A 14354-nucleotide genomic window follows, 5' to 3' on the forward strand; every position below is an offset into this window, starting at 1 on the left:
GTTAAATGCCAAACAAAGGAATAATCAGAATCAGACGATCAGCAGAACTCTGTCATCATATTTCTCCACCGTAATCTCCAATCGAGACGATCGATTTAATCCATAGGTTCCCGGGCGACGCAACGATTATTTGCTCTTTTATTTTTTTTTTTCCTTTTTTTTTCCTCCCTCCAACGCAGACTTCTTCCCCATCGAGCGTTTCTTCTCCGTATTACGGAGTACGTTTGCATTTTCAGGCCGAAATTTTCATCAGACGGGGAGAACCCTTTCTCTGCGTTTTCCCTACCCTTCGGCAATTATTACCGGGATTCAGGATTCACGCAAATCTCGTCTTTCTCTGTTTCTCGCTTTCTCTTTCGTTCCGGGGGGCGGAAGCTACGGAGGGAATCGTCGGATAAGGGGGAAACAGTGCTGCGGTGTAGGAATCGTTGGCTGCAGTATTGACTATACTTCACGGCCAGCTCGTTCGTAGAATGTGTTTTCTACAACGTTATCGCCCTTCGTGCTGCGCCACGTCGCTTCCGTCTGTGACGCAACCGCGGCTGCTCCCCGAATGCCTCTTCGAATTTCGATGGGGGCGAGCGCGCAGGAATGGCAAACGCCTAATTGCGTTTTTCTGGCTTGCCGCTTGATATCGAGATCGCAGTGCGCTTCAGTCGCCAAACGTTCGAAATTTGTGCAAGTTTAATCTGGATCTCACGTATCCAGATTATACGATTGAACCGATTGCGAAGAGTGTTGAAGATTTCTTACGTTAAGATCTGAATCAGAGCTGAATCTACTTAAATTCTAGATGAAATTTACTTAAATTTGGAATTACTAGGCGAAAGTAATTTATCTGTCGGCTGCAAATTTAACACGTTCAAAGAGACAATTTTCGTTGTCACGCGATGTGACAATGGCGTCTTCTAAATTACATTCCGTCGTGTAGCATCTTTCTTCTCAGCGGGATGTTCGTTTTCAAAGAAAATGGACATCCTTGGCTACGGTAACCCATACCTTTGACCGAACTGGTTAACAGAATGAGTTATCAAAGCAGTGGTCTCGCACCTACACGTGGAGAGCAGCGGGTCTTTAATCGAATCGGCGAAATAATTCGGTTACTAGCTACACAGTGTAATGCACTAATGCAGTTTTCTATCTGAGAGAAAAACAACGGTAATTCGGGCCCAGGAATGCTCGCCTGGTGAGCCGCCGCCACTCCTATTACCGTTCGCGCGAAGCTTTTTCCTCACGCAAACGCGATTTTCCTCGAGAAACTGTGATTTTCAGTGACATATTTTCAAAATTTTTTGCAATAATCAAGTTTGTATCTTTGTATCCGTCAAAAGTATATCGAATGCATCGGCTGTAGGATGCATCGATCAATGGTTGACGAAACTACTTATTATCAACGGCACAAAAAGGTACACTCTGTCAGTGTCAGTAAAGCAAAGAAAGCAATTTTGCTCGTCACGATTCTTTCAGAGTCAATTTCGCGTCTTCCTCGCCGTCACTCGCCATAGAGTACGCCTCGGCCGAGGCGAAAGAGCTATAAAACAGCCGTATAACTCGTCCAACGAAACGGCAATTCTTCCCGGAATGAACGGGCTTCTAATGCCATTACAACGAGGCACAATTTTCGCGATCTTATTGCGCGCGACAGAACCGTCAACTCGATAGTCGACGTTAATTGGATCTTTGGTACGACGGTTTCCAAGAATCATCAAGCCACTCGACACCCGTAAGTGCTTCCACCGACGTTCGTACATCTGAAATTTAACTACCTCAACGTCGTTTTCAATTTTCAATTTTCCGAAACGACCCTTGGCCTCTCTCCAAATATTTTCTTACGCTCCAGTTGAAAGGGGTTGCGCTGGAATAAAGCAGACAGCTTCACTTTTTCCATCATTCGCGAGTCAACCAGAATTTTTTTCCATTTCAAACCTCTCTCGACGAATCTTAGAGTTGCAGACTCTTCGATTACCAAAAACAGCGTGTCCTTTCCGCAGGCTAAAGTCGGTGACAAATGATACGCCATGAGATACGCTGTCGTGCATAAGTATACACGCGTGTACACACAGACACATAGGACATGTACAGACGAACGCGGTTGGCGCGAGCGCGAAAATCGGCGGGTCGTACAGCAGCTCGAGGAACGCGCGCCGCGGTTTGTGCGCTTGCGCCGCGTGTGCGCTGCAGCGCGCACTCACTCACCCCCCCTCCCCTCCTCCTCCTCCCCCTCCACACCACCTCCACCATCCCCCGCTCGTCCGCCCACCCATCCCCTCGTGCACACGCCCGTGTTGCAGCGCGTCGCGCAAGCGTGCGCGTGTGCGTGCGCGTGTCGCGGCGTTGTGTGCGTGGCCAGGGGCGCGCGTGCGGCCCCGCAGCGACCTTGAGCCTCCTCGGTCCTCCCGCGAGCCTCTCCTGCCACCTCCGTTCCCCACCTTACGCACTGTATCTCCCTCCCCTGTGTAGCCGATGCCGCAATTACTCTTTCTCTCTCTCTCTCTCTCTCTCTTTCTCTCTCTGTTTCTCCCCCTTCCTTTCGCTTTCCTTTACTAAGAGCGCCACGCAGCCAGCGATGGGCTCGAGACACGTTCGGTCTCGATTGATTGATCGAGAGTTTTTGGGTTACTCTGAGGAGAATTTTGTGTCAGACTTACGGCGGAGGGTTGAACGTATCGTCGGAATTTGATAACTCGGGCATTTTCGCTTTCAGAACTTCCAAGTTGGAAGATGTACAATGTCCTCGTACCAACTTTTAAGAGCTAGAATTATCGAAATGGTCAAAATGACTCTTCTTCATAAAATGCACAAGTAGAAGCTTGCTTATCGTAGATTATATTACAAAGACTTTCTGTTTCTTTTACTTTAACGTTTTCGATGGAAATTTTACGTCTTACTTGTCGGTAGTTCTAGAGTTAAAGGCAACATTGATCTACTCCATATTTTAAAATTGGTACATGAACTAATTTCCAAAGGTTAATCAGCTTGGTTTCTGAACTTGGATCGGAATTCAATTTTGTTCTATATTTACCACAAACATTTTCTGCTTTTTTTTTACTTTAATGTTTCGGATGGAAATTTTATACTTTACTTGTAGGTAGTTCTAGAGTTAAAGACAACATTGATCTACTCTATATTTTAAATTCGGTACATGAACTAATTTCAAAAATTAACCAGCTTGGCTTCTGAACTTGGACCAAAATTCAGTTTTGTTCTACATTTACCATAAACATTTTCTGCTTTTTTTCACTTTAATATTTCCGATGGAAATTTTATGCTTTACTTGTCAAGTAAAGACAACACACTGATCTGCCCCAAAATTTTAAAATTTCCCAAAGTAGAGTTAATCAGCTTCGCTTCTGAACTCGGATCGAAATTCAATTTTGTTCCATATTTACCAAGTGGTGGGAATCTTTTTTTCAATGAAATTGTTTGGAAACTCGTAGGAAGGAATTCGATGGCCATCGCTGAACGCCACGCAGCGATGCTTCGAGCGGCTGAATTTCCATCTACCTTCTCTCTCTCTCTCTCTCTCGCCCTTTCCCCACTCGTTTTCATACCCCTTCCTTTCATTACTCTCTGCTGTTACGTTCGCCTCTGTCCCTCTCAATGGCCCTCTGACAGTTTCTCTCTCTCTCTCTCTCTCTCGTATCTCCCCACAACTCCTACGCTTTTTCCCCTTTACTCTTCTATCCCCTCACGAGGCTCGACGCCTCTTGCACGCACGCAATGCCGGAGCAGGGAGTGCACACTAAATTTTGGCGGACCAGGGACGTATATAAGCGTCGCTCCACATTGGTGTCGTTCTAGGGGCGTGGGTTTCATAAATTATCCCCTCGGTGGTGTTTTGACGAACGGCGGTAGATTAGAATCTCTCCGTCGTTCTTTATGACGTTTCGTCGTCCCCTTGAAATCAACCGTGTACAATTCGTTCTCACGCCAACGTCAAAATATTAACTCTGTTATCATTACCAAAAGTCTCTCTTAAATACTTAAATACTTAAATAATCGGAAATTTCCCGAATACAGTCCATCGAGTACTTAAATGATGCCCAGATACTTGAAATTTTGCTCGCAAGTGTCTGACGTTCGTGTTTGCCAGAGTAGTACCGACCCATTCTACTTGCAGAGGTTCGCCGAGTTTTAATACAGAAACTTTCTTCGCTTCTTTCTCTCTGTTCTCTGTGTATATAATATATAATTTCCAGATTTCACGATCAACGCGACTTGACACGTGTAACGAAACTGTAACAAAATTCCAAATGAATAAAGCGTGTGATAGATAGATAAAAAGCAAACGAAGAGAAATCTACGATTTGGCAAGATGGCTTTCGTGCAACAGACTCGTATCGTCGAAAAGGGTTTTCGTCAGATCGGAGGATGACGCGAGTCGGTGATTTCGTTTCGATTCACTCGGCTCGCTCGTAAATCCTCTCCGTGACCTCGACTCGTGTGCGCGCCCGTATGGTCGCGCGCTTCAGTCGACGAGCACACGGCGATGCGTAACTGCAATTTCGACAACCTCAGACACGAGGTACCTTTTCTCCTTCTCTCCTTCTTTCAAAAATCAGTCGCGTTACATAAGCCGTGACACACGCGTTCAAGAACGTCGTGTGCACGTCGTTGCTCGTGCTCGTTTTACGTATGTAGCTGTTTCTGTTTGCCTTTCAAGTTGTTCGGCAAAGCCGAAGACAAACAGCTTGCGGTTCTCGAGCCTCAACCTCCCGCGAGATTGGAGCATTCGATGAATAAATAGGTGGTTTGCCACACTGCTCGAATCTCTGACTTAGGGATAATTCGCCGTGACCCGGAGCGTGACCCTTGGAACGTTGGCTCTCGGCGACAGGTGTGAAAAGGTGCTAGCAGAGTGTAGCGCCATGAAAATCGAATTCGTTGCGCTTCATTTTTGGTAAACAGGCCGAGATACGACCGATAAAGCCGTTTCGTAGCATCGCTTTGCCATTTTTCATTCAAATTTATTTTAACCATTAACGAACGTTTGTCTATAATTTCTCAATTGTCCTTGTTCAGCTGTTCACGTAAAATTTAACAAAAATCACGTCGTTCCCAAAGTTCTTCTCTCCTAAAAATGGAACAGATGATGGATGTATCGACGGCCGGTGTTGCACAGTCCACGGCCGATTGAACTTTTCGTAGGGCAGTGACGTAATTTCCAGTGACCGTGATCCCTTCCCACGTCTCGCGGGAGAGTTTTCTTGCCGAGTGGCGCCACGTTTCTGCGTTTCGTCCCTGGCACGTGTTAGATCGGAAAATGGCGGGGATTCGTGATACCTTAGAAGCGTTAAAGGGGGATATATGGGATCGTGGAGGAACGACAAGGAGACAATGGACGAGTCTCTTCGGAGGAAAGAGACAAAAACGGGAAGAGAGCGAGGGGAATTTGGCGAGGAACAAGCGTGTAACAAGCGAAGGAGAGAGAAAGAGAGACTAGAAACGACGAGAGAGAGAGAAAGAGAGACTAGAAACGACGAGAGAGAGAGAAATGTAGAATGTACGGAACACCACATAGAACTAAAGTTCTACCAGCCTTAAGCAATCTTGCCCCACCCCTCGTCGAAAAAGTCGAATCTTGCTTCCCCTACTCGGTGGACGTTTCTCCTTCGGTTTCCCTCCCCCCCACCTACGCGACCTTCCCTCTTCTTCCAACCGTGCTCTACCGCCGCCCGACCTCCCCCCGAAAGTACACCGAACTCACACTATTTCGTCTAACCGCATTTGCATCGGCACCGATGACCCATATTCACGTTCTTTCCTCCGCGACACGACCGCACACCGCCCGGCGTTCGTCTTCGATACCTCCTTCTCTCTTCTGCCTCTTCGATCCCTCTCTCTGGTTCGCACGCACGCACGATCCTCCCGCGCGTGTACTACACCGTCGTTGTCGTCGTCGCAATCGTCATCGCTACCTCGCGAGTAGAAAGAAGACAGAGAGACCGTAAGCACAGCGTGCACGCGAGTAACGGAGTCAGCGGTGAAAGAGAGAGAGAGAGAGAGAGAGAGAGAGAGAGAGAGAGAGAGAGAGAGAACACGCAACGACGGACAGTTACGCGTGATTCGTTTCCTTCGAGTCCGCGGCGATGCGCGATGCAAGTCGGTGACACGATTTCGGCCGGGTAGGACCAAGTAAAACTCGGGTTTACCAGTGTACCACGCGACGAAACCAGTGTCCCAACACACACAACACACAACACACACACATACACATACACACACATATATACACGCACACACTTTACGACGATTCATCTTGTTTCGAATGCGTCCTTCTTTATTTTTTGTTTCTCCGTTCTCTTGCTTCGGTTACTTGTTTACTCTGTTCGGAGTCAGTCCACAGTCGTCCTGTGGCTCGTACCCGACAGCGCCGAGGTAGAATCAGTGCGTGAAATATTAACGTGGAATATTTTCGGTGTATCATGCGCCGCGTGGACGCATGCACGCGGGACCGGTACGGAGAGTACTGCTGCTGCTGCTGCTCTGTTCAGTGAGTTGAGGCGAGCTCGTGACACGATAATCGACAAAAGTGGTTCCTATCAAGTGGATCGGAGATACGAGCGTGCATCGCGTGATCACGAGAGACGTTGTACAGATTGTACCGCGAATGGTGCGCGATCATCGATGCATCATCGGTGCCACTGTATCGTGCGGACGTGGTAACGATATCGGTAGGTTTCGAGCCTCTATCGCTCGTGTCACGGAAATCCGGTAGAACGTTCCGTGACACGGTGCAGAGTACGAGCAACTCGCTGTGTCGATTCGATTCAATGACTCGCAACCCCGGTCTGTTCGATCGATCCCTCGAGCTGTTGTGAATTATCCGTTATTATCTATGAATCGGCAACACGATTGCTTTTCTGACACGAACACAACGTGGACATTTCAAAGATTTCTGACGAGCAATATTTTCACTCTCGGAACAAAGCTGTTAATGATTTAATACTTACATGCTGTTGTTCTCGCACGTTGGGAGATGGTTTTTTTTAAAAGAACGATTGCTTTCTGTACAGCTGGACGAACCGTTGGGCACGAGCGTGATCAAGAAGGAAAATATCTACTTGAAGGTGGCAGAGACAGGGGTGGCGAAGGTCACGGGGTCGGGCCTAGGGGTGGCATCATGGACTCTCATCAGCAGTTCTGTCTCAAGTGGAATAGTTTCGGCAGCAACCTAGCGACAGCGTTCTCGAATTTGTTCAAAAGCGAGAGTCTTAGCGATGTCACCCTGTTCTGCGAGGGTAAGTCTCATTCGTACGTTCCTTGCAATTATTATCTTTAGACCTTAATTCCGTCTGCGTATATATCACGACGATGCCTCTCCGTAACGTCGTAAACGAGCTTTTGAAAAATTCGTACAGAAACACTCGGACACGATGAATTCACAATTCGAATAACGCTCAGTAAACGTTCAGTAAACGACTCGCGATCTTAACTTTCAGTCAAGTTAGTTAATTTTTCGCTAGTTCGAAATTCATCCACGCGGAATGCTAAACGTTGTTGAAGATTGATTGATCGAACGAAATTCAACCTGCGACCACGTGCGAACGAATGATAATGCCAACCCGCTGCAATGACGACGCAAATGTTAATCGCGTTCTCTCGACTTATCAGTTTCGTATCGAACTCGCGAAGAATTGCCGAAAGAAACGATGGCTTTGCGGCGCGGAGGCTTCCGTGTCTGACCAAAGCGGTGCCATCACTACTTGCGCGCGAACGTGCTCTCACCTGGCGGGCTGCAGCGTGCATACGTGTGCAGCCAGTTGCACGATTCGCGAGCCGGTGCACGTGCTCGACTGCAGGCGAGGTGCAGCGGCGGTGGACTGGCCCGCCTCCTACCCCTATTTCATCCAATCACACGGGGCGAGTCACCACTCGCGCAGAGTCAGTCGGCGTGCATGCGAATCTCAGGCCTGCCTTGCACATCGTTCCTTCGTGCGTGTATATGTATCGTATAGTATACGCGAATATACGCGCGTGCAGCGTGTTGCTGGTGCGCGTCATTTCCCCCGGCTCGAATGCAACATTCTTACAGATTCGCCGCGCGAAAACCGCAGTTCGCGGCGAGCCGCGGTGCAATGCGCTCGCGTTTGCATTGCGTCGTTCCTCGTGCGTGTCACACTCTTCTCGCTCGCTGCATTCTCTCAGAAAAATTCAATTCCCTCGGTGTGGAATTTACGAGAAATTTCGCGGGATTGTGTACGGTTCGCAAAGGATTGAGAAAAACAGAAATCGACGTGATCGTAATTACAAAGAACCGCGGATTGTAAAAATTTTAATTGTCTAAAATACCGTAAAATTTAAAAAAATTAATAATTTTAAAAAATTGATCTGCGTTCGTTACGATCAAGGTGATTTTATTTTTTTTTTTTTTAACACTAGAACTACCGACGACCAAAGTATAATATTTGCGGCAAAGAAATTAAAGTGCAATATACGAGGAGAAATTAATAATACGACAAAGAACACAAACTTCTGTTAATATATTTTATTAAAAATCACTCGAGTATCTAAAAATACGCTGTTACAAATGTATGAAATTTCCATAGAAATTTATAAATTGGTCATTTTGACCACTCTGGTAGTTCTAGTGTTAAATCATCGCGTTGTGTGTCCCGTTACTTAACTTGAGTTTAGCTTCCAGCCCGTAAATAACAGATAAATTAGATCAGTGTCTCGATTCATGGTTGCATTGGTGCACGTTTGTTTCTGTATGCGGCCGTAGATATTGATAAAACGCGATCAAGTTGCACGAAACAGTTCTTTAAAAGCTATCGATGCCTGATTTTGATAGTGCAATAAATGAACGCGTATCTCGTGTGTTATTGTAAATATTTAATACAATGCTCGGAGTGCATTGAAGTGATTTCCTTCATGCGTGTATAATTTAAATATCACCACTGATAACGCAGTGCGTGCGTCGAACAGACGAAGGCAATAAAATTTCGTTACCAGTCACTTTTGGTACAATCGTCGATCTGAGTGAAACGAAGAATTTCCCTAATGACGCGATAAGACGTATTATGCGATCTTCGTTCGTATTTACGCTGTTAAAAAAATTGGCTCACCGTGTGCAACGGGTTGTACGCGGAATGAAATCTACCGAGACCTCGCGATTTCGACGTCAATAAAATTCGGCATAACTTATCAGTGACGGTGATAAGACGGTATCATGAGCCAACATACTGAAGCTAGATACTCCGTTCCTTATCAGCCTTGTTGGTTAAAGAAGAATGTGCAACTTTCGGCGCTCGTGCGCGAGTTTCTTCAACTCTCTTTTGGCCTTCCATCTCCGCGTCGTAAACATATTGATCGAACAATTTATTTTTGCGTCGAAATGATTCAAACGATCGAGATGCAGCTCGTGTACCCGTCGAATACGAATGTATGGATATACGAGTGCGTGGATATATCGGTATCAGACAGGATTCAGAGACAACCAACGACGTTCCGTTACGAGGAGTGCAGCACGTAGAGAAAGCTGACTGGATCTGACCGATTAATCACTATCGCTGGCGAAGACCGTAAAACTGTCCGCTTAATTGGTTAGTTGGCCCACCACGTGCCACTTTCTTCCCCGTGATGATAATCACACGAACTATACGGATCGATCGAACACAGGCTATCTGCGCTGGGTCTTCTTTTGTTCCAATTGGTAACGTAATCGTCTGTTTTATGACGAGAGCTGCCGAGACAGTAACAATAGTAGATAAATAAATTTTTAGAAAGATATCATTTGATTTTGAAAAATTGAAAGGGCAACGATTGCATATGTACATTCAACAAGAAGTGATCGAAATACAGTCAAATCGTTTTTATGATCCACGAAAACGTTTATATAAATAGGCCGTTTATTTTGAAAATGGCTCAGGCCCATTTATTTTTGAATCAAGATATTTAACTGTTTGTGTTTTAATAAATTTACAAATATTGGCAACTGACAACATAGTGTGCTTTTGCGTTTTTAAGGATGTATAATTTACCAACCCAACCAATTAGTATGATAAACATTGTTTAGAAAATGATGGTTGTAAATGGACTTGAGCTACTTTTAAAATTAATGAAATAACTCTTTTGATTTTTGAAAAGGCATGAATCTCTTGAAAGAAATAAAATTCCCTTAAAATAGAAAAATAAAAAATACAATTTTATATACAATTTTGTGTTATAAAATTGAAAGATATCCAACTTTTATTCACTATTAAAGAAATGTTACGTTCAAACAACATTTCGTAATTTATAATTCATTTTTCTCCAATTTGCGTATGCAGGAGAGATGAAAAATAATTATGGTGGTATAGCGTAATAATTCCATTCATATCGTTGTATTTAGTGTTGCGATTGGTCTTACGTTTCTGTACAATGGCGTACAATTCAATATTATTAACGCGGTAGTAAATCCAAAGTTTTAAATAGTGCGTCCTCATTCATTGAACGTTTTATAGAACATTTTACATCGTTCAGTTCTCAAAAATCGCATCCAATATATTTTCAACCCTATTAGTATTTTCTAACTTTCTAAAAACTGTGTCCTCTGGTGGTTCATTTTAAATAAAATCCTCCCCTTTCATTTCATTTAGAATGAAGTTATTTTTCCGTCACTATGACATCGTAATATTCCTGAGAGAATGGCTGGACCTGAGCCACTTTTAAAATAAAAATTTTTATCATTCTATTAAGCAGCTAATTTCCTATGTAGAAAATCTTGGCGATTTTGAATATATTAATTGCAATTTGCTTGGAAAAATGGAAACATAACGTAGAAAGTTATGTAAATGTTAAAACAGCTAGCTTGACTTTTTGCCCACTTTCAAAATAAAATATTTCCTTTCGGCATGCAACTCGCCACGATTCTACGCCGGCGTCGTACAGTTAAAGTCCAACCGCGCGATTCGCGATAACCCCCCGGTTGCCCTCGAAACGAGACGACACTTCCGAAACGGGCGTCCTCGCATTTCCAACAGAGCGATATGAATTCTCGTTGGCGCGTGCAACGATCTCCGTGTAGTACCACCTTACGGTCCCGTTCCCTCCGATTCTCCACTTCTAACGCTTTCTCTCGAGTCATAGTCTCGAGTCACACGCGCGTGTCCTGATTTCACGAAAACCGCCTCGTGGAACGAAGGGAGAGAGAGAGAGAGAGAGAGAGAGAGAAAGGGGAAAAGTTTCCTTTAACAGCCTCTGCTCTCCTTCGCGAGGAGTTCTCACGAAGGCGGTGGAGATCCACTCGTCGAGGAAGGTGGGCGAAAGTCGACGAAAAGTCGTGCTCGCGCTGGCTCCTCTCCGTTTCGACGCGTCGAGAGAAAACGGGGAGGAAAGAGTAACTCGATGCTTTGTCGCCTGGAGAGTGTGGTCTTTCTGTTGGCGAAGGCTAGAGAGGGTGAGAACAGAACAGAACGTAAAAGGGAGGTAGGTGGGAAGGGTTCAAGGACGGCGAAGTTTGACGTCGAGGAAAGGGAGGCAAGAAACGTGTAGCGTGCTCCAAAGAGGAGTCCGTGCGGTTGAGCAACGCGTGTTGATACGTGTGTCTGTCTGTGTGCCCGTATGCATACACATGTAAAGACATACGTACGTGTTTGTGCGCGCGTGGATGTACGTAATCGCTGGAAGGTCCAAAGGAAGCCGAAAGTAGGTCTGGGTTACAGTTAGATCTAACAGTCTTCTACGACCGTATAGGCGGATGCACGCTGGCTCTCGAATCTACCGGCACGTGGTGTACGCATTCGTACATGTGTATGCACGTGCGTGGAAATATGTAGATGCGTGGGACACACCTAACTTCCGATCTCTCGAATCTCTTGTGATAGAATTTGTGGTTGAAATGTCGGCTTTCTTACTCTTAGTTTTTAAAGCGCTCGATGAACTCGCGTTTCCACGCACAGTGGAAATTTTCCTCTGGGTGGGAGGCTCGAAACCAAAGCAAAATCGACGAGGAGAATAACCGACGCATAAATCGCGCGGTTTATATCGGTGCTGATTCAACGTTGGGAGTTGCATAACGTACCACAAGGCGAAAGATAAGGCTCTCGCTCTATATAAATCATTTCGCCGTAAGAAATGTGTCAAGCGTGAAGTAGGAACACGTGTATCTACGAATGATACGAAAATATTCGTGCTGAGATCTAGAAAAATATGACGAATTACACGCGAATCGAAATTTACGAGCGAATTTATCAATCTGAACCAACGGGAAACGTGTGCTCGTTGTCGCCCGCGATCATTCGCTTGCCTCTAGCAGTGCCACGCAGGATTCAACACGGAGTGTGCAAGCGGACACGTGGAACGCGTTAGGCGTATACCGTTTGCCAGTGTTCTAGCGGAACTATCCCGGACACGCTGTCCTTAGATGCGAAAGGCGGCGTTTCTTACGCAGTCATCGCGGCCATACTCCATTTGAATATGACCCAAATAGTTGCATTTATTTGCATGTGCCGCGCGTGCGTTCCCAGAATACGCTTGTAATAAGTTCCCGAATTACCAGAGGTGGTCCCTCGTCGTGAAGCAAAGATCGTTTCATCTCAGAGGTGGAGCCTTTTTCTTTGCTCTTTCTTCGTACGAGACTGTTCTCGGTAAAGATATCAATGTCAAACAATTTGAAGTTGTTTCAACAGCATCGAGTATTTTTACATGTTGCGAATGGTACGATGTAAGGTCTAACGGCTATTGCTGTTTCTCACGCAAGGTATTTTTAAATTTTAATTTTAATTAAACCTGAAAATTGCAAAAAAAAAAAAAAAAAAAATCGACGATTCCCGGACGATTTATAACTTTCACGAGAAATTAAAAATCGTCAATCCATTAAAGAGTCAACGCGACTCTGAATATTCATAGCGCAATAATTCCGAACAGAGGAAGTACATTAGTCGTTGCGAGCACGAAAACTCTTTTCCTGTCGGTCGTAAAGAGCCGACGCGTGATATTCGGTCGAATAGCAATCGCGACACGAGCCGCCATGGGCGATTAATCTTTCAAGATCAATATCGTGTTGTTATTGGGTCACTGTGTTTAATGCAACGCGATAACGCGCGGACAAGCACAGTTCCGAGCGAGCGGCACGATATCTGTGAGTGAAGCAAAAGGGTCGGCCACCAGGCAGGAAATTAGGCCGCGTCGCTGGTTCGTCGTCGTGTGTTGCAACACGGACTCGAGAAACTGACGCGGAAACACGCACAGATGCGTAGCCACTGTGCGTGGCTGCATGTGGACACGCCGTGAGAACGCGACGCATCTATGAAATCCATGTGTTTCACGGTTTTGTCTCCACTGTGAAATATCGCTTTCTCGCCCCTGCGCTATGTGCCGCTGATCCAAACTGATTTATGCCACGAGTTTCATCTCGTATCGCATTCCGTTGTTAGTGGATTCTTCTTTCACTTTATCGATAAATATTTGTCACTGGAAAGTGAAGTTAGATTTATACAGCTCGATTGAGATGCTATTGATTATACGGTGACGAGGAATTGATAGTACACTTATCCCCCCCGATTCACACTGAAGATTGATTCCTCAGAAAACCGTAAATCGAAATTGTGGATTTTGATACGTAAAACCGTGTAAATCGGAAACAAACTAAAACGTGCATGATTCAGTCATTCATTTCAACGTGAAATAAAAGTAACGTATCTTGAAAAATATAAAAATAACAGTTATTTGTCATTCGTAAAATGATAAATATATAAAGAAAACAAGAAATATAAGATCCTTAAAAAAATTTAACCAAAAATTTGATTACTGTCGTCACTTTCATAGATAATTAATCTTTTCTTCCTGATTGGTACGATGTCATTTTCATCACTCGATAATACTTGATGCGATTTTGGCTCGATGGTTAACGAATTAGGGAGAAGATCGGCGAAACTTTGATTAATGACATGCATAATTAACAAAATTGTGTTTGGTTTTTGGTTAAATTTTTATAGACCTCCTCATATTGAGTTAAGCGTTTATTAATATCTCGCTGGAATCGGAGAACTCGTTTTAACATTCGGGTCATTTTGTAGAAAATGATTACCCAATTGTTTGGCAAAATGTTCACTTTTTCCAGTTTTTTTTTTTTTTAATCCGCTATTTCAAAAACCGTGTTGAAAAAATAAAGTACCGTGTAGATCAGGGGATAGGTGTACTTGCACGTGTGATCACGACAGTTGCTCCGAATCATTCTTCAGTTCGCTGGAGTTGGCTGATGTTCGATGCGAAGATCAATTTCATCAGTATCGGACAACGTTGTGAATTTTTATTTGAGAACCGAAACGAGGAAGAACGTTCGGAATAACGTCGACGATAAAGTGACGATAAGGTGCGCGAGCGTTTGATAAAACACACGCCGAACCGTTGCGATTCAGATGTTTTCGGTG

The 14354-nt window shown here is 44.8% G+C and overlaps 1 protein-coding gene across 1 annotated transcript in view; it reads left to right on the plus strand.

The window, feature by feature from the left end:
* Window positions 1-14354, plus strand: part of LOC122532504 (zinc finger protein chinmo-like) — a 69846-nt gene that overhangs the window by 2451 nt on the left and 53041 nt on the right. The window contains exon 2 of the mRNA XM_043661302.1: window positions 7017-7241. Within this exon, the coding sequence (XP_043517237.1) occupies window positions 7017-7241 (225 nt within the window). The remainder of the gene's footprint in view (window positions 1-7016; window positions 7242-14354) is intronic.

The sequence above is a fragment of the Frieseomelitta varia genome, unplaced genomic scaffold (assembly GCF_011392965.1).
Source record: "Frieseomelitta varia isolate USP_RPSP 00005682 unplaced genomic scaffold, Fvar_1.2 scaffold_140, whole genome shotgun sequence".
Lineage (NCBI taxonomy): Eukaryota > Metazoa > Arthropoda > Insecta > Hymenoptera > Apidae > Frieseomelitta > Frieseomelitta varia.